The sequence below is a fragment of the Lygodium microphyllum genome, chromosome 6 (assembly GCF_053477565.2).
Source record: "Lygodium microphyllum isolate KBCC chromosome 6, Lygodium_microphyllum_v1.1.10, whole genome shotgun sequence".
Taxonomy (NCBI): Eukaryota; Viridiplantae; Streptophyta; class Polypodiopsida; order Schizaeales; family Lygodiaceae; genus Lygodium; species Lygodium microphyllum.
The window spans coordinates 18,724,490-18,750,251 of NC_141140.1; the positions used below are offsets into that span (position 1 = coordinate 18,724,490).

At 39.8% G+C, this 25,762-nt stretch overlaps 1 protein-coding gene across 1 annotated transcript; it reads right to left on the reverse strand.

The window, feature by feature from the left end:
* Positions 1–19,656: 19,656 nt before the first annotated feature.
* Positions 19,657–24,985, reverse strand: LOC148034340 (putative 6-phosphogluconolactonase 1). Its single transcript, XM_087679293.1, has 3 exons — positions 24,418–24,985; positions 20,654–20,789; positions 19,657–20,486 (listed from the first exon to the last, which is right to left on the reverse strand). The coding sequence occupies exons 1-3, from the start codon at positions 24,942–24,944 to the stop codon at positions 20,019–20,021; spliced, it is 1,131 nt and encodes a 376-aa protein (XP_087535419.1). The 5' UTR covers positions 24,945–24,985; the 3' UTR covers positions 19,657–20,018.
* Positions 24,986–25,762: the final 777 nt, after the last annotated feature.

A 25,762-nucleotide genomic window follows, 5' to 3' on the forward strand; every position in this document is an offset into this window, starting at 1 on the left:
CAATGGAGCAAAGGAGCATGAAGGTGGCTATTAGTGGCTATATGGAGCATCAACATGCAACCTAAGTGATCCCAAAATCATTTTTTAAAAAGTAATTTTATGAAATAGTTTACAAGAAGTTTCATTTTACTTCAAAATGCTTGATTAGCATGGTTTTATAATAATAATAATTGATTTTTAAAAGATGTTTATATACAAAAATTTGTAAAAAATAGGGTTTTTAAGGAGAATTGAATGATTAGATGGATCCCGAATGGTGTGGAATAATAAATATGTTTATCTGATGTTTCTATAGATTCCATAGCATGGAGATTGTTGCAATGTGACCTTATATTATATACTAAATACATTTCTATGCGGTTTTTCTCGTTCCACTACATACCTAAGAATATGGCAATACTTGCAGAAACTGTTGGATAGGGGTTGTGAGAAGGAAAAAATGAGATTAAATGTTCTTTTTTAAAATCTTTTTTATATGCATATATTTCCATTTTTTTTAGTACAACAAGATTAAATGTAGCATGGGTCTTCTCGGTGCTATCTTGCATATCACCTCAATATGTATAATGAAAAGCATGAAAAGATAGTTGTGCACATGGAGCACGATGCTATTTTTCTTTTGTTTGTCCACTTTGGAGCATTCCACCTTGCATGGAAAGAACATAAAAGAATGGTATTGAAATAAACCTCTTGGATGCATAGCAATTGTTTGAACAATCTCTTGACCCATGTGGAGTGGAAAAGGATCCCTAACTGGAATGATAAATATTAAGAGAGGAGTATGTTACAATGTTTTTATATATTTCAGATTGTGCATCTTGGGGCCAATCCTAGGGTGTAGGAGAGTTGTAGGGGCCACGATAGTTGGATGGGGGGTTGCCCTTTTTTATATATGTGATTCAAGGTGAGATAGTCACCTACGTGTGGGAAACTCCTTTTCTTGGAGTTGGGAGGGGTAATTAGTTGGGCTATAATCCAAAGTTTCATCTACAAATGCAATAGTTAAAAGAATCATTTATAGTACCCAAATGCTCTTGGCCGCGAGGCTGTGTGGAATTGTTTGGATGAAGAACAAAGGCACACTCAAAAAAATATGAAAACACAAAGTGTAAGAAAAAGTCTCAAATGTAAAAGGAAGTGCACAATAATAAGCGCACCTTAATATATTAGCAAGAAAACTGCTAGGTGCACTGTAATTCATTTTGTAAAAGAGCATAGGGCTCTTTCCCCATGCAAGTTGTAAAGAATGAGAGGCATGGGTTGAGGCCTATGCTAATAGGAAGGAGAAGGAAAGAGAGTAGAGGAATGAACAAAGGTCAAGGGACCAAAAAGGGGATGGCCGCCCAAGGAGGGGATAGGGAATGTATAAAAGTCAAGAAATGAATGAAGAAGCTCATTCTTGTGTGTGGTCAACCTTGCTATCTTCTTGCTTCTTGCTCTTGTTACCTTCTTGTGCATGAGAGAGAGAGAGAGAGAGAGGCTCTTCTTCTCCTATCTTGTTGTTGTTCTTCTTCTCTTCTCTTCCCTTGAGTGCGTGGCTGAGGATAAAACTCAGAGTTTGAGATAGAGCTTGTTTGAGAGCACATCTTGAATTGTGGAGCTACTAGTGGATTTGTGGGAGGAGACACTCGATTGGATTCAAAGGTATGCTCACTACATTTGTGTATGCAAGAGTGTGCACGACTATGTGAGAGGTAGCCATAGCTCTTGGCTTGAAACACTTAAAGCAATAAGCAGTTCGTGGGTCTTGGTGATTTATTTGCAAGCATGAGCAGCAACATTTTGGTTCCATTTGCCAAGACAAATGGATTCAAGTGCATTCGGGATTTTCTCGACCACTCAAAAGAATTATCCCTCCTACCAAAGGGAAATCCTTTCAATGATTAAGGCTATCAAAGCCTTTTCCTTTTTCATAGAATTTGTGCCTTTCACAATCAGAATTGATTTGAAACATGTACTAGACTACTTGACAAAAAAGGCACCAAATGAAATAGGGAACAAAAGGTTACTTTGGTGGTCACTGTTCTTTGATGCTCTGGATGTCACATTCGAGCATGTGCCAGGAATCCAAAACACTATAGCTGATTTACTTTCCCAAAAACCACCTTGAAGAAAATAAAATTATGCTTGATGCACAATATTCCTCACTCTCCTATATCAAAACCCAATTTTTGTTTCCACCAAAAGGCATGAATGTAACTTTACAAGATTCCCCCCCGCTCCAATCTTTTGCGGAAAAAGATTTTTGCCTCTCATAGTTTGCCTATATAAGGCTCTCATTGTAAACCATTGTAACATAACAAATAACACGAGAGCAAGTTTACAACAATCAGTACCAAGTCTTCTCATTTGTCTTGACTCCTTATCTCCATATCCACACTCGTTTTTCCTTTCAGCACCATATCTTGTTTGTCTTTCATCTGTCTTTCCACTTTTCGTTGTGTACTCTGTGAGTTGGTATCAGAGCAATAGAGTTTTCATTCATCTACTTGAGTGAAGTGAGGTTGTTAGTGACATTACGAGGCTTAAGCTCATCTTTAGGCATTGAGGCTTTGGGTTGCCATGTTGCCGCTTCGAGCACTTCCGTCCTCTTATGTCCAATAAATCCCTCATGGCTTCCAAGCAAGTTGGAAATGCTTTCTCCTTTGCATTCAAGCATCTCTCAGAGAGATACAAATCACTGGGCAATTCTACCATCATCGTTGACGAAGCTTAACCAAGTTCTAAATGGATCTTTCCAGAGATTGGTGCATCTCAAATTTATGGAGAAAATGGAATATTCAAGTTCAAAGTTTCTACCATGTTCATAGAAGATCAAGGTATTTTAACTGTTGGAGATTCTCTGTCAGAAGATCAACATGTAAACCTACTGTCTTTAGTTTATCCAAAACTACAAAAGCAACAAAACAGAAAGGAATACCCTTGCATACACCTAGGATATATTGCTATAGGTATTATCCCCCTCTTTAGAAAAGGCTTAAATGCATCCTGCATGGCAGCAGTCTTAGACACACGCCATTTAAATTTGCATGATATGATAGTTGGAGTTGCAGTATCACCACTGTCAAATCACCCCATCTTTTTTGAACTAAGACCAAATTATGTTATAGCAGTAGATGATCCTTATCTTCCAGAACTTCTTATGTTACATATCAGAACCATAGGCTTGCAAATGAAAGCATCCTCTGCACATCTTGCAATTCAATATAGAATGGTTTTCCATTGTATGTCTTTAGCTATCCCCAGAGTGATAGAAGGGGTTAACTCTTCTAACGACAAAGGTCAAACCATCATCATGAAGTCCGATGAGGTTACACAAAGGTTTTTACTCAATTGTGTAAATTGGTCGGAGATAGAGTTGCCTACTAAATGACAACTTGTTATTAGCTCTATTAGAAAGAAAGAATTACTTCCTCCAAAAATTGTAAAGGTTTAGAATATAAAAGGGAAACCATTATTTCTCCCACAAAAATAGATGCTTACAAATGCCCCTCCAGACCAATCATCTTCAAAAGTAGTAATACAACCACAGCTGAGGGTTTCTCCCTCTCAAAGAGCAAACACTTTAAAGTTTCACACCCAACATTGCTCACATGACCACGTTATTCATGGAGTCTACCAATATTGTAAGAAGCTCATTGAAAAGGCTACATCTTCTGTAATAAATGCTCTTCATACTTTTGAGTATGAAGAAAATCATTATAAGGTAGTGCCTGCGACCCTAGGATAATAATTCTTGGACAGCAGAACTGCAAGCAGTCAATTGGACACATCTAGCACTAACAAGACTCATTGAGAAAATGGAATCCTTACAATAGATCACAGATCAATTACTTGTCCTCTGCCAGCAAATACAAAAAAAATACTATTGCAAAACTAGCCATAGCCAATGTTTCTTCAGCAATAGTGCCAACACCAAGCAATGAAACAGACTGATCCAGATTCTCAAACAAACGGCTACATAAAGGTTGAACATCACACTTCTCCTCTCCATCAATTGGTACATTGAACATGCATATTTCTCTCAAGGGTAAAGAGAAAGAAATCATACCCACAGGAGAAGGTACCTCCAAGTCTATTGAAGGCCCTACTACACCCATACTTCCTAAAAATGATTTATTATGCTATGAAAATCTACAACACACAGATTACCTCGAAGATATCTTGCAACAAATTCAAAACATTTACTGTCAACCTACAGGATCATGGTTACACACAACACAAGAAACACAAGAACCACCACTGTTCCAAAGTCTGATCCAGCCAATATCAACAACACTTGATTTATTAGAATATCTGGAATTTATGTTTCCAGATTGGTCAGAATTTGATTATAAGATGGCTTTTGATGACATTGATCTTGACGTAGAAAAAATCAAAAGGTTAAGAGAAGAAAACAAAGTTTTTGACCAAATGCCCTTGTGTATTGACCTAGAAGAACAAGACAATGAAGATTTTACCATACATGTGCATAACATGATCAACTCTAGATATTTAGGTGAAAGTATACAACAAACTCCACCAAATCTACCACTTGTCAAAACACCTACATGGTATTACAGGGATCAAGCATATTTTAAGGAAAGAATGGCTCATGCCATCACATCTTCAGATGAAGATGATGAAAGTGTAATCAAAGAAGAATTCACACCTATCAATCCTCACAAGTCAAAATCTCCTACAAGCATTCTTAGAGCCCAAATGAATGCTCATCAACATCAGCATTCTGTTACTCCAACTGTTCCATTAAATGCTACTACTTCTAGTCACGCATCCAAAACCTCTCACAATAATTTCTACAAGAAAATTGGAGTCCTTGAGAAAGTTGGCTATCTGGTCTATTGATGGGAAAACACTAGAAGAGATAAAATTACTGATTTACATTATGTATGCATATGCAGGCCAGAAGATAGTTGACAAGCCGCAAACTAGTCGGATTGACATCCTAAATGCCATTACCCATGGTTTTGTAGGAGGCATCAAGCACTGGTGGACATCTATACATCCATAGGTAAAACTGGCCATTGCACAAAACCTTGACCCCGTACAAATATTTTTTGAATTATTACTGGGTGAGTTAGTGGGAAATAAGCTTGATGACGTTTTGGAAGCTCGAGAAGCTTTCTTCAAGTCAAAGCTTTGTGACCCCCGCATGTACAAAGAATATTTGATCTACATGAGAGACCTATTCTATGAGGGTTTGGGAGTACATGACAATACTATGAAAGAACACTTAGTTTGTTCTTTTTCACAGCCAATTCCATTTTACTACAACCAAAAAATGAAAGCAGAAAACAAAGATTTTACAAACAGTGTGGGACAAATCATCCAGACAATTGAACAAATAGTGAAATGGGTTTGCCACCATTAAAAAAATGACCCAATTGAATCAAAAGTTTCCTCAGTCAATCTGCAAGCAAGCTTACAAGTTTGATATGGATTTGGATGTGAAAAATGCAACTATGGCAAATCCTCCAAATACAGTCACTGGCATCATTGACATTGCCACTCCTCCAGGTATCAGAGAAATTATTCTCATTCTAAACCATTTTTCAACAACAGGATTACACTGGCCACATACACTTAAAGCATTTGAGAAAGTCGTATAGACACTCAAAAGGCAAATCATCATACAAAAATAAAGAATACACAAATGATTCAAAGAAGACGGACCTAAAATGATTCATATGTGGAAGTCGTTCACATTTGGTGAAAAAATGTCCGAAAAAAGGAAAGGAGCGGAACAATTCTGCCAAAGTCAATATGCACATCTATGATTCAAATTCATCAAATGATTCAGCAGAATACGCTACATCAAATTATTCTACAGAAGGTTACTCATATGATTATATGACTGAAACTGAAGAAGAATCTAGTAGTTCAGAAGAAAGTGAGTCAGCCAGTGATTCAGAAGTTGAATCAAGTTCTTCCCACTCTTGGCATATTGCAGAAGAGTCAGAAGAATCATCAGAAGACACTCCTTCTGATGCAACAGAAGTCACAGATGAAGACACAATTATTTCTTCAATTTTTCATCCTATCAATGCTCATAAGTCTTATTTTCTAGGAGACAAGAAGCAAAAGTTTATGGCTCTAGCTTTCAGTTCTTATCCCAGATTTGGTTTTCCAAAAGATTTAAAAGGGAAACAAAAGAAAGTTGATTCCTTTGAATCAACAAAAGATTCTGATACAGATACATCTTCCTCCAAGCATAAGAAACATAAGGATAAGCTTAGACAAGAATTTTTTGCTAACCCTTATGACTTGCCTAAACCAGGTACATTGGGACCAAAGACAAATAACCATGCCAATATGTTTGTGCCACATAAATTGGAAAGCATGTATCAACCCAGAACTGCATCACAATTACTTCAATCTCTAACATCCACAACAACTGCTACTCAACAAACTAGTGAAGAACCAAATGCAGCAATAAGTGTGTGTGTGTGTGTGTGTGTGTGTGTGTGTGTGTGTGTGTGTGAGAGAGAGGACTAAGCTACCACAAAGGAGGGAAAAACACAAGAGGGATAAAAGAAAGGAGGGAAAAAAATAAGTGCCAAGCTCTTTATTAATTTGAATTTAGGTTAAACATGTCATTATCATTAATCTAGATATATCATTAAATAAAAGTGGTCGAGACTGTATATCATTAATGCAAAGAATGTCATAATCATGATATAAGATGCTAAAAATAGATATTGATAATACAAAGCTATATTTTATATATATATATATGTATGTATGTATAGTAAAATGTTTTTTTGTGTTTTTTTTAATAGACGTTACGGAGGCTCTACTCCTATTGGTCTAGAGCACTCTCTCTATCTCCTAATAGGCATTTTTGAGACCTCAAATCTCCCCTAATGCTTCTCTCGCTAAACCATCCACTCTCTTGGTCGCTTCATAGGCTTAGGCATCTCTTTCTTGGCCTTCACTTTCTTCTTTCTCGGCTCCTTATTTAGGTCTAAATTGCCATCAACAACCTTCAAAGGACCACCTTGTACATCCAGGCTAATGATTTACTTGCTCTTATCATCATGTTTAGGGATTTTCCTCAACAGGTTTTGCATTATCTTTGTCTCCCTCTTTGGCCTTCTAACCTCTCATAATTGCTCATAAATTATAGAAGCACCAATGGCATTAACACACACTGCTTCAATCAAACTTACGCCACTACCACTAGGCATTTTCTCCACAACAACCTTTCCTCTCTACAAAATCTACTTCGGTCCTTTATCTTACTAAAGATTTTTTCCTTGTTCTCAATGATTAATAGGACGTGCTTGTCTACTTCCTTGCTGAAGAAAACTAATCTTGCTCCAATAAGTATTTGTTGTGGCTGGAATTCCCCCATATGTCACATTTAGTATTAGGACAGTTTCGAGGGAACTGATGATGACTACCACACCACACTTACAACTGAATCTTGATGGACGAGCCTCATTAGAGGCTTCCTAGTGCCCATCAAATTTTGTTGCCACTTTAGGAAATTAACATCCATAGCGATCTGCCAATATTGTTCGATAATCATGTCAATGTAATGTTTCATCATATCCTTAACTTTCTCAATATTATATAATACAAAGGATTTGTAACAAGTGGCATCAAGAGCCATCCCCACATTAGGTTTTACAATGTATAAAGGAGTGGCTACATAGACCCTTGGTTTAGATGGGACCTTGCCCACTACTATAGACATCGTGGGTCTTGGTTGTGGGCAACACTTAGCCCTACAAGTGCAAGTAATTAAAGAAACCCTTGATTTAAAGCCGCTTGACTTTGACCCATGATATTATTGGACGGTGCAGGGATTGAATCATATCTTTTTAGTACCGCATTTGGTACCATCCCAGTCGTTGAGAGAGATTTCCCTCTTGCAACATATGTAACTTGAATTCTTGACTCTACTCGCTCTACTACTATTATAGCCACATATAGATTGTTTAATGCAATGTTACTCAAGTACAACTGGATCATGAAATCCAACCCTCTTAAGAAAAATTGCAAATGAGCAGTAGGGTATAATTAAATAGTATTATCCAAACACCAAAAGACTTCATAGAGCTTGTGGGTATATGCCTTTACACTCTCATTGAATTCTTCCCAAGTCTCATTTAGGACATGCAGCCAATATTGGCTCTTCTTTTTAGGAGAGAACTCTCTACAAAAATGCAACGTAGAATGCTTGCATAGTGGCAATCGAATGTGCTACAAGTCAGTAGTACTATTGGGTTGCATTTCCCTTCAAAATCATGCTAAAGAATATCAAATGATGTTCTTTCTCATCAACTTGATAGATAAACATAAGTTTTTGGAAGTCTTTGATATATACTTTTGCATCTTCGTTTGGACTTCCACGAAAGATAAGCAACGGATACCCTAAAGCAAGTAGAGTTGGCGTAGCTACTAGGATTCACATTGGGGGTATTAAGGGTGGTTGTGCCATCACTATAGATATAGAAATAGGGTTAGAAGAGAGACAACTATGAGGTTGCTAATGACATCACTTGATGATGGTATTGATCCACTACTCTAGCTAGTCTGAAAAGGAGTTTTGGCCACCCAACTTTAGGGGTTAAGGGTAAACTACCACTTTTGCATGTGTTGGGACTATTCTTACTACAAGGGATTGTAAGTCCCCTAACTTTAAGGGATACTAGACTAAAATGGTCCAAGGAGTATTTGCAAAAAAAATTATGTGTTTCCTCAATCATTTTTCATGTCACTCTTGTTGAATTCGAGAACATGTGCTTATGGTCTTGTCTTAATAGCTCTTTCTTTGCTTCTAAGTGAAGATTCATACACTCAACTATTGAGTCTTAGGCCCTTACAGGAATCCTAAAGACTCCCAGCAACCGCACACCTATCCGAATGTGAAATGAACCCGACACTAGCTCTAACGGCTCTAGGTGAGCTCCTAAACATGCCAAACAACCCCACATTACCTTACAGCCATGAACATTTAGATACTATAAATGATTATTCTAGCTATTGCATTTGCAGATGAAAATTTGGATTATAGTCTAACTAATTACCCCTCTCCCGACTCCAAGCAAAGGAGTTTCCCACATGTAAGTGACTATCTCAACTCGATGTGTGTGTGTGTGTGTGTGTGTGTGTGTGTGTGTGTGTGTGTGTGTGTGTGTGTGTGTGTGTGTGTGTGTGTGTGTGTGTGTGTGTGTGTGTGTAAAGGGCACCCCGAACCAACTCTGTGGCCTCTACGACTCTCCTACACCTCAAGGATTGACCCTAGGATGAGCTATATTTGAAATATGTAAAAATATGGTAGCCTACTCCTCTCTTGATATTTATCGTTCAAGGAGACTTTCATAACCTCACATAATCTTTCCCACAAGAATAAATACACTAACCTACAGCTAGGGATTCTCTTCCACTCTACATGGGCCAATGGGTTTTTCAAACAATTGCTATGTATCCACGAGGTTTATTATGATACCACGCTTGTCAAGATTGTGGGAGAGAAGGAAGGAGTCTCGCTTGAAGCTTTCTTGCTTGCACAATGGGGGAAGACACACAAGGGTGGAGGCTGAAAACAGTTTTCCTCTTCTTAGTTGTGTAAGCCAAAAAAACTCAAGTACAAAGAAATAGAAGAACCCTATATATGGGTCTCAAACCAAACTCAACTAACTAAGATGGCATACTAACTGAGCCACGAACTAGAGTAGATAAGGATAGCTATCATGTAGCTATTATTCATGGGCGGTGTACCAACCGCGTCTGCAACTGACAAGTCGGTGACATAAATATACAACGGTCACCCTGGCGTAACACGAGTGGAGCTCGATATCTCAACACTCCCCCTCGAGCTCAATCCCAATTCCTGCACACCAAGCAGGTCTCTGAACTTGCGCAACTTCTCTGCGCCCAATGCCTTCGTGAATATGTCAGCTACCTGATCCTCTGTGCTGACATAAACTAGATCAATAAGACCTAGTAAAACCCTCTCTCGCACATAGTGATAATGCACCTCAATGTGCTTTGTTCTAGCATGATAGACTGGGTTATTTGCCAAGTGTATACTACTCATGTTGTCACAATAAATGACAACTGGCCCATCTGTAGACTGATGCATATCATAAAGTAGCTTATGTAACCAAGCTACCTCACATGCAGCCATTGCTGCACCCCTGTACTCAGCCTCTGTGCTCGACAAGGCAACTGTAGGCTGTTTCTTGCTGCTCCAAGTAACTGCAGCACTCCCAAAAGAGAATACATATCCACTGGTAGATCGTCTATCAAAAATACTACCAGCCCAATCAGCATCAGTGTATCCATGCAACTGTATCTGAACCCCAGTCTCATAAAATAGTCCATACTGCAATGTGGACTTCACATACCTAAGTATGCGTCTAGCCGCATCCAAATGTGGTTTCCTTGGAGCCTGCATAAACTGACTTACCAATCCAACAGCATAGCTCAAATCTGGCCTGGTAATAGTCATATAAATCAAACTTCCTACTATGCGTCTGTACATAGTAGGGTCTTCTAGAAGCTCACCTGCATCTGTGCTCAGCTTCACATTTTGCTCCAAAGGAACTGAAATAGGCTTACAGCCTGTCATCCCATATTTGGACAGCATGTCCAATCCATACTGCCTCTGCAAGAGCTGTATCCCACTTGGTGATCTAATCACCTCAATGCCCAAGAAATAACGCAGCTCTCCCAAATCCTTCATCTCAAACTTCTGCTTCAATAGCATTTTCACATGAAGGATATCTTCATCACTGTCACCTGTCATAATCAAATCATCAACATAAATGACAAGCAGCATAATACCTTTCTCTGTTTTTCTCACATAAAGTGAGAAATCTGCCTTGGAAATCTGAAAGCCAATAGTGACAAGATACTGTCCTATCTTGTCAGACCATGCTCTAGGTGCTTGCTTCAAGCCATACAAGGCTTTCTTCAACCTGCAAACAAACTCAGGATGAATAGCATGCACATAACCTGGTGGCTGCTCCATATAGACCTCTTCTTGCAAATCACCATGCAAGAAGGCATTCTTTACATCCATCTGATGTAAAGACCATCCCTTTGATGCAGCCATAGCAATGACTGCTCTTACGGTTGCCATCCTTGCAACCGGACTAAATGTTTCTTCATAGTCAATGCCATATGTTTGTGCATACCCCTTGACTACTAATCTTGCCTTGTATCTGTTCACAGAACCATCAGCATTGTGCTTCACCTTATAAACCCACTTACAGCCAATTGCATTCTTACCTTTAGGCAAAGGTACTAACTCCCATGTAGCATTTGCTTCCAAGGCATCCATTTCTTCATCCATGGCTTTCTCCCATTTTTCTTTTCCCATGGCTTGCTCAAAAGATGTGGGTTCTGGTTCCTGTATCACTTTGACCATATATGCATAGTGAATGGCTGTAAATCCATCATATTTCAGCCTATCCACAGGATACCTAGCTCTTGTAGACCTGCGCAAAGTAGGTTCACTCCCAGGTGCTCTCAAAACATCCCTGGTCTTCCTTACTCCAGGTGTAACAATAGAAGGAATACCCAACTCATCATCAATGCTCTGTTCTGAGCCACTGGATTCACCATCCACATAAGAGTGACCTGCATTCACATCAAACATGGGCTGATCAACCTTCTCTTTTCCTTTTCGTGATACCTGCATACCACTATCTGCATTGCTTTGAGAAGATTCTCCTGATCTCAATCTGCCTGTCCATGGCGAAGAATGTGAACCACTGCTAGAGGACGCTCCAGGTCCACTAATATTTTGTGACTGCTGCTGTGAATTCTGTGTAGCATTACCATTTTGTGCATCTTCATCATCAATCACATTTACTGGTTTATACCAGCTACTCATCTCATCAAAAACAACATCTCTGCTCACTGTAAACTTACGAGTAGAAGGGTTATAGCATCTATACCCTTTTTGCTGCAGAGAGTAACCAATAAAGATGCACTTCTCAGCTTTTGGATCCAACTTGGATCTCAGCTCATCTGGCACATGTACATAGGCAATGCAACCAAAAATTTTCAAATGAGAAATATTTGGTTTCCTACCAGTATACCTCTCCTCTGGAGTCATTCCATGTATTGCTGCAGTGGGAGTCCTGTTCATTATGTAGACTGCTGTAGCAACTGCTTCAGCCCAATAAAAATCTGGCAAGTCTTTTTCATTGAGCATGGCACGAGATACCTCTCCAATATGCCTGTTTTTCCTTTCTGCAATTCCATTTTGTTGTGGGGTATAACTGCATGAATATTGCTGCTTTATGCCATGCTCCTGCAAGAACTTTGCAAACTCATTTGAGAGGTACTCTCCCCCTCCATCTGACCTTAGGCATTTTATCTGCAAGCCTGTTTCTTTTTCAACCATAGCTTTAAGAGTTTTAAAATGCCCAAAAAATTCACTTTTCTTTTTCATAAAATACACCCAAACTTTTCTGCTATAGTCATCAATAAAACTGACAAAATAATGACAGCCTCCAAGAGATGCAGCTTTAGTTGTCCACACATCAGAGTGAATTAATTCCAATGGCTTCTCACTCTCTTGAACATGTCTAGGAAATGGTTTCCTTGCCTGTTTTCCAAACTGACAGGCTTCACATACCTTATGCATTTCTGCAACCTTGAATTTGGGCAATCCTGCAACAATATTTTGGGCCTGCATTGATTTAAGTCGATGTACATTAACATGACCAATGCGTTTATGCCAGATATCAATATCTGCAACTACACCGGTCCCATGTGCAAACATTGCTGCACTCAATTCAGACATGTCTGCATCCAATGTAAACATTCTGCCCTTCTTCTTTCCTTTTGCTATCAAGCGACCTTTATTTTTCATATCCTCAACAAAGCATCCATGAGGATTAAATCTGACCTGCAAGCCCTGTTCAACCATTTGACCAACTGAAACCAGATTCTTGGTGATATTCGGGACATGAAATACATCGGACAGGTATTTCTTTTTCCCACCCTGCATAGACAAGGGAATTTTTCCAATCTGCACAATAGGATGTGCAGTATCATCACCAGTCTCCACAAATCCTGGTTTTTCCATTTTCCTTGCATCCTCCATCCATTCTGCATGACCTGTCATGTGGTTTGATGCACCTGAGTCAACATACCATACATCATTGCTTTCTTCTGCACTTGTCATAGAATTGTTCATGTGCTGCACCATGAACAAATGCTCATTTCTGTCATCACCCTGTCTACTAGAAGAAGCATAATTCCCTTGTTGCAATTTTCCATTCATGATGTCATTCTGCTTTTTATAGCAGTCTTTAGCCATATGACCCATTTTACCACAGTAGTAGCATTCAACATTACTGTTTGCATTTTGGCCTCTTTGCCATCCACCACGACCTCTTTGGCTCCCCCTGCCTCTAGAGTTACCACGTCCTCCTCCATAGGACTGGTTTTCTTGAGTTTGCTGCATATTCTGATTTCTGCCACGGCCTCCAAATCGGCCTCCTCTACCTCTGCCTCTACCTCTTCCAGCATTTGAGTAGAAGACAGCTTCTTTTGAAGTTCCTCCTGAAGAAGATGCACCACCATTTCTCTGTTCCTCAGAAATTAGAAGAGCAATCAACTCCTCAAAATCAGGAAATCTTTCACGAACTGAAATGGATGTCCGAAACTGTGCATAATCCTTTCCTAGACCATTCAAGGTCACGGAAACTAAATCATCATCTTCCACTGGCGACCCAATGGAAGCAAGTGCATCTGCAATCTTCTTCACCTTCATGTGGTAGTCGTTGATGCTCATACTTTCTCTTTGCACATTATGCAACTCTTGCTTGAGCTGCATTTTCCTGGCTTGCGTATTTGTGCTATACATTTTTGACAAAGTATCCCATGCCTCCTTTGGCGTACTTGCATCCTGAATATGCACAATCATAGAGTCTGAAATACTGATAGACAGCCAATACATAACTTTCCTGGCTCTCTCATGCCATGTTTTAAATGCCTGCATTTGTTGTTGATTGGGAACATCAGGAAGAACTGGTTCTTCTTCATTTCCTGCAACAAATTCCCAATATCCTTTTCCCATAAGGAAATTCGTCATTCTAAACTTCCATGCCTGGAAGTTGTTCTTGTCAAGCTTTTCAGTGACAATCTGTGAAAGAGAATCAGACGCCATTACAGAATACTGCAAGAAATTCTGTCACTGCAAAAAACACAGCTTCACCCTCACAAGGGCAAATCTGCAAAACTGGCGAAAGTGGTATTTGACCACACAGTCACTTCCTAGTGACAATTTTGCATAAACAGGAACCAAGGATGATTCTGAATCTCCCAATGTCTCTGCGCACAAGCATACGATGCAATTTCTACAGTAACTTTTCACCGACCTGTAGAACAGTGGTCGCACAGCATAAAACTGAGCCTTTTCTTGAGTGCGTGCAGAAAACTTCCGTCTGCAAAACAGGCCCCGAAATGGCCTCAAATCAAAAAAACAAGCTCGCCATGGGCTAAAGCCCTCTCCCGCAGCATATACTGCCCTCTTGCTTCACCGCGAAGGGCGTCTCAACCTGAGACAATGCACTCCTGCAATTTTCGGTTGTGCTACCTGCAGAGATCTGATCCCAAAACAGGAAATGAAAGCAACACTGCTCCTCTTACCAGACCACCGCGAGCTTGGCTTGCTTTCTTGAGCTCCTTACCACGAACAAGGCTCTGATACCATGTCAAGATTGTGGGAGAGAAGGAAGGAGTCTCGCTTGAAGCTTTCTTGCTTGCACAATGGGGGAAGACACACAAGGGTGGAGGCTGAAAACAGTTTTCCTCTTCTTAGTTGTGTAAGCCAAAAAAACTCAAGTACAAAGAAATAGAAGAACCCTATATATGGGTCTCAAACCAAACTCAACTAACTAAGGTGGCATACTAACTGAGCCACGAACTAGAGTAGATAAGGATAGCTATCATGTAGCTATTATTCATGGGCGGTGTACCAACCGCGTCTGCAACTGACAAGTCGGTGACATAAATATACAACGGTCACCCTGGCGTAACACGAGTGGAGCTCGATATCTCAACAACGCTCTTATTCTCTTTTCATGCAAGGTGGAATGCTCTAAATAGCATCGTGTTTCATGTACGTAATCATATCTTTTCATGCTTTTCACCATACGTATTGCAATTGCGATGTAGAAGATAGCACCGAGAAAACCCATGCTACTATCTCCCTTACACTAAAAAAGCCTACATATATGCCTATGAAAAAGATCAAAAAATCAGCACATTTAATCTCATTATTTCATTCTTGCCCTCCCCTATCAACAAATTTTGCAAGCATATTCTTATATATATTGGAATGAAAAAATCGCATAGGAATGTGCTTTACCACACAATATGAGGCCATGCTAAAGTAATCTCCATGCTATGGAACCCATACAAACATATATTTATTATTCCATACCATCAGGATCCATCCAATCATTTGATTCTCTTAAAAACTCTATTTTTCACAATTTTTCACTTATGAATGTCTTTTAAAAACCAATTATTATTTTAAAAACCATGTTGATCAAGCATTTAGATAACATATTTTTTATTTTTACTCAATAAGAATGCTTTATATGTATATATACTATTCTTTTTTTTTCATTTTTAAATAAAACGATGTATCATAAAATATTACATAAAATAGCTTTATTTTTTATGATTTCAAGATCATTTAGACAGCCCAATGGTGCTCCACACGACCACTAACAACACCTTCATGCTCCTTCACTCCATTGCTCACATTGTACCATGTTCTAATACCCCTTTCTCTTCTCCCTCTTAGCCCGCATGAGTAGCTATTATGGTGAGAGAGAAAGAGGAGAGAGAAATACTAAAAACTAATCTTTTGATAGAATGCATCATTTTCAGTGATTTCTATGAGCGGTTTAAAAAGTTGGTCTTGAAAACCGAAGGAGAAAAAAATTTCAACATCTCGTGGCCAAAGTTGTGCCACGAATGATAAACAACAAGAAAACTAAATTTTCTTAGATTGAAGGGGTGTGACAAAAAAAATGTGGCCCCCTCCCCAAATCGTGAGATTTTTTGTGTTGTAAGCCTCTCTAAGCTCTAATTAGCAAATAAGCAGTTCAGCCTTCACATTTGTACTACTAGCAAGTGGTTCAACTAAAATTGAAGGCCCAAATGAAATCAGATTCAAAATCTAAAAGCACCACCACATTCTTGGCATCATTTTCTACTAGATTGGTCTCATGGATGTTATTTTCAACTTCTAGATCAATTAACTGCTTTGTAATGCTAAACTTGCATTTCTTTAAATGGCCCGTCTAACGAACTGCGACTGACGAGCAAATGCCTCCGACACGTTGCGGGTCACATGCTTTTACTTGGAACACTTTGGCACCTCTTCATTTTTATAGCAAATGCTTCATTTTCTAATTCAATTTTGGTGCCTAGTTACCTCTCATCTTGTAAGCATTGGAAAAAAAACAAAGTATCAATATATGAAAAGCATAATTATGAAAGGTGATAAGGTTTCTCCTCCTTCAAATGGCTCCAACCAAGGTGTGAAGTTGGTACTTTTCAAGAGAGTGGCCCATGTAATCAAGCAACTTAAGAGGTGAGAGAGTAGAATAGACTTTGGAATGTAAGAGGTAAGAGATTGAAATAAAATGTGGAATTCCTAAAGAACCTAGTGACTAAGATTAAGTGCTATAAGCAAATAAGCAAATTAAGATCGGGCAAAATGTGTGTGTGGCCATTGTATAGAATGAAGAGTCCTGACATTGGGGGAGGAGTAGACAAGACTAGGTGAGGAGAGAAGAGGAGTATAAGAGCATTGAAGATGATGAGACAAAGTGAACATGGAAAGATGTGAAAAAAAGACAAGAAAAGGACATGATTGTATACTTCATACTGATGCATGCGTGCATGTCTTTAGCTTGGGCTCCTCCTAAAGTCACGATAACCCTCTCCTTAGGCATATACACCTACTTATGCTTCACTTGGTCATGCTCTCATTTAGATGTTGGTTAGCAATTAGATATCTTCACTCTATTGCACGTCATTTGCCTCATGGCTCTGTTGCTATGTGATTCTCCCTTTCAATTGTGTCACAACAATCCTCTCTTTTTTCTAGTTGTAGATGGCCTTGAAACAATCACTCCTCTCTCCTCCCTAGCATGCACTTCATTGTTCTCTCCCCATAAGAGTTTTCCCTCCATCTAGTCACCTAAGAACTCAGACTATATTCCTCCTAAATTCGTATCTCCTCATCGTAAATGGAACTTAGTGACTCTATAGCTTGGAGTGCAACCAGCTTTTCATCTTCAAGGGTTGCTTTTGAACCATGCTTGAAATCTTCTCTTCCACTCTTGCACATTTCTCTTTGCAACAAAGTCTAGTTGCTATACTCTTCTTCAACATGGTTGTCACTCTCTCTTAATGTCTGCACTTCATGCTTGTTTGCCAATATCATTATACATCCTTAACAAGAAAATTGTCAAACTAATGAAAAAAAACATCTCGCTTTGCAAAAGCCAAAACATTTGTTTTGTTTTCTTTTGGTCTTTCAAAGTTCAAGAGATCAAACTCCTCCTTAGACACTTGCTTTTGAAGCCAACAAGCACAATCCAAACACACATCCCACAATCATTTAAAGCGCCATAACACTCAATCGAGCATCAACAATCACCAATATTGCAAAATATAGCAACTATTCTTGGAACCTTTCAACAACCTGATTCATTTAACCATGGTGAAGAACTCTTCTCAAAACCTTTAGACAATAGCACCTAACGAGGGATTTCGTACCTCCTTGTAAGGAGCTCCACACACAATGATAAGACACATCGATAACCTCACAACCTCAAGGATGAAGCTCTGATACCATGCAAAGAGATCGAGGGGAGAGAGAGATGATGCACAAAAACTCCACATTATCCAAAGCTACAAGTACAACACACACTCCATCACACATCACTCTTTTTAATAAAGCATAGCCATAGCTATACTCATTTGAGTGCATTAATAAAGCCTAGCCATAGCTCTACTCATTTGAGTGCATTCATATGCACAAACTTGATACCTCTAAATATAATGTAACTATGATTCTTTGTAATTAAAAAACACAAATGGATGTAAAACAAAAATGTGCTAAGCAAAGTTAAAAAAGACTTCCGAATAATCATTTTGAACAAACCACGAATTCAAGTTATGTTGATTTTTAAATTGACAAGGTAGAGGTGCAAGTAAAAGGACACACAATATCCTATTGCATATTAATATAATTTATTGGTTGCACTTTCTAAAGGTCGCCATAATTTGTTAGACATTTGGATTTCAACCTAACGAAACACCATATCTTCCCCACACAAATACAAAATTTTAATTTACCACTTTCAAGTGATCTTTTATGTATATAATCAACTACTTTAAATATTCATCAATATTTCCCTCCCCTCTAGAATGTGCTAGACGATCACACCTAACAAAACACCATATCTTGCTTGCTAGCACAAGGACAAATATTTAGTTTGCTACTTTCAAATTATCTTTTATACATAATCAACTTAAAATATTCATTGCTCCTGCCCCTCTCCAAAGTGGCATAAGATCACACCAAAACCAATGACAACAAAGGGAATCCATGCTACCATTGTTTGCAAGCCCAGAAAGCAACAAAAATGCTAGTGCAAAAGTGAGCTGTAATTGGGGCCAAAATATATTACCAGCACCTTTACCTTTGCAAGTATGAATTAAATCGACCACACATTCACAAGCCTTCGTAAGTTCTGAATTGTGAGGAGGCAACCGTAGCTCTCTTTCTTGAATACCCTACGATGAAGGAAGGGGGGTACAGCGCAAGGATGGACCTATGCACCAAAAGTCTTGCCTAAACTTATGCACTAATAATGAACTTTGTTTACATTCACAAAAAACGTTTATAATGGACAATGTGCGACTGCTGAAGGGAAGATCCCTGTGCGACTGCTTAAGGGAGGATCCCATGTCTGACTCTCTCTCACACACACACACACAGTCAGTACACAACCACCTAAATAGAATGCCCGCATGACTCTCACGAATACCAACAAAGCTGCAAAAAAGAGCAGACCATAAAACCACACAGGAAAAACAAGCTTCGCTACAATATGATGAAATTGTACACCTTTACATGTGCAGTGTGAATGGTCATGATCTGCTCCATCAGTCAGCTTAAAACAGTAGGGCGTGAGTTACACCAAACTAATAGCTTAAAGTGGCTGGACAATGTAGTCATAGAAACCTTTGTGTGAAGCATGAACGGCCAATATCTGCCCCATCATAGTCAGATTAAACCAGTAGGGCTTTGGTTACCAAATTAAGTGCTTACAAAGAAACAACACAAAACAAAGTAGGAGCAATTTGTCTACCAGTACTTACATATCGTGAGATATGCTTTCGACAGAGAATTGTCATCATTCAACTAAAAGTCAGAAAAAAAAAAGGCATCTTACCAACTTAATTGTTGTCAAATCAAAGTTCAAGTAATGAAAAAAAACTCAAAAATAACATCACCACAACACAGACAACTGCTAAGATCTCAAGCATTAAGATGCACTAAACACTTTTCACATGCTCTCCAGAGAATAACAGCTCAACGCCTAGTAAAACTTGACACATCTATTCCAAGTTAACCAGGCACGGCAGATTTACTAACTTTTGTTACCTCAGAGTTTAGAACAGAAACAGAGTTGGAGGATGCAGCTGGTAATCACTGTGCACCAAACCGACCCCCAACAACAGTAATTATTGAGACAAACATAAGCCTCAAAAGAAAAGGGGACACACATTGCAGATACAGCACTCTTCAATTACCTGAGCGCAAATTTGCTTTCCGTTACCTCGAGTTACAAAAGCGGCTATATTTCAGGACTCTTTCATTCCTCCAAGAAACTTGCAAAAGCAGAACACTTACCACACCCAACATTATTCTGAAATGAACTCTCTCCAAAATCTAAGATACCTATCTTAAGGCTTCAGGCTACTCTGTCTCTAAAACTAAGAACTAAGCCTTACAGCTTGGAAGCCGCAGCATTATCCAGAAACCAGACTAGCTTTCCCTCTTTGGGGGACACCATTTGGACTGGAAGTGCACCAGGAGGAAGCTCTTCTCCAAAGGCTTTTGCCAGAACATCCGCCTTGTTCTCTCCAGTCAGTACCATTGCAACATTGGCAGCAGAATTGATGACAGGGAAAGTAAAAGTAATTCTTTCAGGTGGGGGTTTTGGCGAGTCTGTGATGAAAGTTATCCACTTTTCCTTCTCGTGTGTTAGTGGATGACCTGGAAACAAGGACGCAACGTGTCCATCTGGTCCCATTCCAAGTAAAACAAGATCAAATCGAGGACAGTCAGAACTTGGAGAGACATCAACCACTCTTGTCTTGACAAGCTGTCGCAAACCAAATTCATAATCCTCTGCAGCAGCTTCTGCTGCTAAAGCATCATTAATAGAATACACTTGACCAGGGATGATTGGAACCTGCAAATGAAGAGTTTCAAAGTGTGAAAATGATAAAAGGGACTGCTACATATTATTCAGGACAAGTACTTAACATACAGGCTTAGAGATGCACAATACCCAAATCTAGTACCCTACAGAGTTAGTGGCATCAGAGATAACAGGAGTGTTCATTCTTCCAACTGTACCTTGGAGAGAAGCCCATCCTTTGCTAGCTTGTAGTTACTCTCAGGATCATTTCGAGGAACCACACGTTCATCAGCCCAGAAGACATTCCACTTAGACCAGTCAATAGTCTTCAAAAATGGGGGCTCGCATAATTTCCTGATGAAACACAGAAACAGATCTTAGATATTCGTTGCCAGATTCAAAGTAGTTATGTAGGGCATATGCCTACTTAACATTGAGGAATAGCAGACCTTGAACCCTATAGGCAAGCAGGACACAGCTGAATTATCATTTCACCAACCTTGGAATTTCTTTTTTGTCTGCCAAACATACATATCTTGCATTCCCTTCCCCCCCTATATATATGTAGAAAATGTAGATATCTTGGTTTTGATCATCAACCTTGAAATTTCTCTTTTATGTGCCAAACACACATACCTTGGCATTCTTCCCATCTATAGATGTTTACAGAAAATGTAGATCTCTTGGTTTTTATCATTATAACTGTGCTTCCACAGCTGCAGTAAAGTCAGCATGCCCAAGCTAAGCAATCGGGCATAGAAATACCAGATACCGAGCAACTGCAATATTGCAAGCCCGGAGCTATGCAGTTAGATGTAGGAAGCACCACACAGAAAGGACAATCTCACATACAGAAGCTTTGATATCTTGTGCATTGAATCTATATGATGCTAGAGAACTTAACAGAATCCTGCACCTTTAACACAAAAAGTTCTAATCAAGCCTAAGACCAAGCTTCCTTTGACAAATAGGGTACATCAATCCAGCAATCCATTAAACCTATCAGAAGTTCCATAATCAAGATCAACAATACTGTCTCTAGCCAACAAGATTCAACATTATTAACTGTACGGTAGAAGACCTGGAAGGCATAGCAGCATGAATATAGTCATGCCTATGCTAGTTTACTCATTGCTTGCAAACTATTATCTAGAAAGGTTGTTACATAACACAGTATGATTTGATTCCCCTCTCTCCACATCAGATTGATACCAGAGTTTTGAGATGCCACTGTGTACCGCTACACAACATGCCCAAGCTAAGCAATCAGGCATAGAAATACCAGATACCGAGCAACTGCAATATTGCAAGCCCGGAGCTATGCAGTTAGATGTAGGAAGCACCACACAGAAAGGACAATCCCACATACAGAAGCTTTGATATCTTGTGCATTGAATCTATATGATACTAGAGAACTTAACAGAATCCTGCACCTTTAACACAAAAAGTTCTAATCAAGCCTAAGACCAAGCTTCCTTTGACAAATAGGGTACATCAATCCAGCAATCCATTAAACCTATCAGAAGTTCCATAATCAAGATCAACAATACTGCCTCTAGCCAACAAGATTCAACATTATTAACTGTACGGTAGAAGACCTGGAAGGCATAGCAGCATGAATATAGTCATGCCTATGCTAGTTTACTCATTGCTTGCAAACTATTATCTAGAAAGGTTGTTACATAACACAGTATGATTTGATTCCCCTCTCTCCACATCAGATTGATGCCAGAGTTTTGAGATGCCACTGTGTACCGCTGCACAACATGCCCAAGCTAAGCAATCAGGCATAGAAATACCAGATACCCAGCAACTGCAATATTGCAAGCCCGGAGCTATGCAGTTAGATGTAGGAAGCACCACACAGAAAGGACAATCCCACATACAGAAGCTTTGATATCTTGTGCATTGAATCTATATGATGCTAGAGAACTTAACAGAATCCTGCACCTTTAACACAAAAAGTTCTAATCAAGCCTAAGACCAAGCTTCCTTTGACAAATAGGGTACATCAATCCAGCAATCCATTAAACCTATCAGAAGTTCCATAATCAAGATCAACAATACTGCCTCTAGCCAACAAGATTCAACATTATTAACTGTACGGTAGAAGACCTGGAAGGCATAGCAGCGTGAATATAGTCATGCCTATGCTAGTTTACTCATTGCTTGCAAACTATTATCTAGAAAGGTTGTTACATAAAACAGTATGATTTGATTCCCCTCTCTCCACATCAGATTGATGCCAGAGTTTTGAGATGCCACTGTGTACCGCTGCACAACATGCCCAAGCTAAGCAATCAGGCATAGAAATACCAGATACCGAGCAACTGCAATATTGCAAGCCCGGAGCTATGCAGTTAGATGTAGGAAGCACCACACAGAAAGGACAATCCCACATACAGAAGCTTTGATATCTTGTGCATTGAATCTATATGATACTAGAGAACTTAACAGAATCCTGCACCTTTAACACAAAAAGTTCTAATCAAGCCTAAGACCAAGCTTCCTTTGACAAATAGGGTACATCAATCCAGCAATCCATTAAACCTATCAGAAGTTCCATAATCAAGATCAACAATACTGCCTCTAGCCAACAAGATTCAACATTATTAACTGTACGGTAGAAGACCTGGAAGGCATAGCAGCATGAATATAGTCATGCCTATGCTAGTTTACTCATTGCTTGCAAACTATTATCTAGAAAGGTTGTTACATAACACAGTATGATTTGATTCCCCTCTCTCCACATCAGATTAATGCCAGAGTTTTGAGATGCCACTGTGTACCGCTGCACAACATTCACCCTACAGCCTCCAGACTTCCTTGCAAGCAGCTGGTGATCATATTCCAGACTTTCTCATTTAACATTGAGAAAGGGATTCCACCAGCCTACCTCCAGATAGATATGTAAGCAGTCAGCTCCTTAATTGTGCCCCCACAAGGTTCAGTCACAAAGAGATTACATTGACTGTGCAAGTACATGTAGAAAAATAGAGGCATGCACACACTCAAACGTTTTAATGATGTGACAACCTCAAGCCAGTTGGTTGCTAACTCCTTCACCCAAAATACGCATCCTGTGGGGCAAAAAATGAAAGCACCCCACTTCTAAAATGCAGTGATTCAACCCTTATACATTCATCCCTGATCAAATGCTCAAACAACTGCATCCACAGGAACATGTTCATAAAAATGTGTTCTTGTTTCATTTCTCAGCATATTCACAATGTTGAAAACGCAAGGATAGCCTGCATAAAGCCTACATTATATTATCTGACCAACGGCATTAAATGCTTGCGTCTCTCACAGTATGTGACATCAAGTTAGAAGCCTGAATCATCCATCCTTCATAACACATGCAAGAATCACATTGATTAGATGTTCAATGATACAATCCCCATAATATGGCATCTATGTCTGTCTGTTCCTTCTCTCCAAGCTCATGTAACTCAAAAAGTTTCATACAGATTAAATACTACTGCAACCCTTTATTGTGGCTACATGCTTGATTCTGCTATCAGCCTTTAGACTCGAGCTTTCCCGATCACAAGAGACAAACACGTAACAATGAACTTGTCTGATCTTAAAGCCAGAGCATGCATTTCTGGTGTGATGGTAATCGAAACACTCATCAGGAATCAGACAGAATCACTTGCATGATTCAATGGTGTATCTAGACCAAAACGTTAACTTCTGGTTGCAATAGACGCTTATAATGGACAACATATCAGCGTCAGACAAGGTGGAACAAACCATTAGCATGATTCTCTGGACTAACTAAGCAAAAACATGCAATTATGATCGTGTTAGACCTTGATCGAACCAATTCATCAGGAATCAGATATTGAGACTAACTTGATAACATGGCCTAACTTACAAATAGATAGCATTTGATGCCTTGTATACAGCATAAACCAGAAAGATCGCCATGCTGCCATGAATTCATGCAAATTCTGGGAACAAAAGAAGAAAGGCGCACCCCATTGTGCTGATCAAAGAGCCTCCGGACAACACGATGGAGAAGGCCCCTCTCTCCTTCACAGCGGCATCAGACAACTCGGCGACATAGTTAGCCAAGCTAGTGGACAGCTCGTCCACCTTCTCGAACACGCGCACCTCTCCGCGTTTGCCTGATTCGATCATGCCTCCAGCGGCCGCGGCAGCAGCAGCCGATGATGGCAACAGAGCGCGAGGGCTGGAACTAGGGTTAGCAGAGGAGGGCACACGCGCGGCAGGGGGGGAGCCGGGCGGACGGTTAGGGTTTCTAACAGAGAAAGGATGCTCGATCGGGCACCAAGATGCTGCTGGTGGTTTTGTCAGGAGGTGGGAGGCTGTTGTGAGAAGGTGCGCAGGAAGAGAGAAAGATGGATGATGATGGTGATAGTGATGATGGTGGCGTACGAGCGGACATTGATGACGAGAGAGGGGGAGAAGATGGAGTGAGCCGTTGTTGGTGTTGATGAAATGATGATGCTGGTAGTGGTGATGCAGAAGAGACGCCATCATCAAGTGATCTCGCGGGCATTATTTCAGAGTGTCTGCCCAGACCTTTTTCGGGGGATCTAGACTATTGGAAATTTAAAGCACAGGTGCACGTGGCAGCCAGACCCGAAGGTCCCCTTTGCAAGAGTGTGCATGCGCACATTAGTGCTGGGTCGACCCGGGCATATGGCCCCAGGCCTTTGGTCACCTTGAGGTTGTGCCACATTTTGGAGGAGGGAACGAAATGAATGAGAGATATAAATGATCCCACTTCACAAAAAAAAAAGAAAAAACACGTTAGTGATTGGATACTCTACTTACGTTCACAAGCAGGTGTAACAGGCTGCTAGATAGTGCGGGGTCGAAAGCTCCTATACTCCAATCACAGATCAAGAATCGCCTAACTCTGCTAGCACTAACTTAGGAACCCCCTTTCCTCAAGGTCCTAGCAGGATGATTGTGGGTTAAGTTCCCCCCCCCCCCCCCCCCCCCACTCACCTTGCACCTCCCCAGTGTGACCGAGGTTTAGCTAGGGGAGGTGGACCTAAGCTCTTTGGCTTGGGAATGTCGGCTCAAACCCTCTTCTACAATTGGAATCCAAAAGCCTTATCGATTGCTCCTTGTTGCTATATATAAGGTGCATCTATGTTACAAACTTTATCAATTGTGTGGGATTTTCATATCAAATTTGCATTTCGTGAGCATAAACCTACTTTGCCATTAGGGATAGGCATTGTAAATGCATCGATGCTCTCAATCGTACAAAGTTTATTTCCACTGTGAATTCCAAAGTTTGAATCCTTGGATATTGAACTACTATCCTTCTTAGCCCAACAAAACTT

Excerpts from the sequence above, each read along its gene's own strand:
- LOC148034340 (XM_087679293.1), bottom strand. The coding sequence starts at position 24,944 with ATGATGGCGTCTCTTCTGCATCACCACTACCAGCATCATCATTTCATC. Across the intron at positions 20,790-24,417 it reads TCTTTGATCAGCACAATGGG|GAAATTATGCGAGCCCCCAT; the intron begins GTGCGCCTTTCT and ends GTGTTTCATCAG. Across the intron at positions 20,487-20,653 it reads AGGATGGGCTTCTCTCCAAG|GTTCCAATCATCCCTGGTCA; the intron begins GTACAGTTGGAA and ends CTTCATTTGCAG.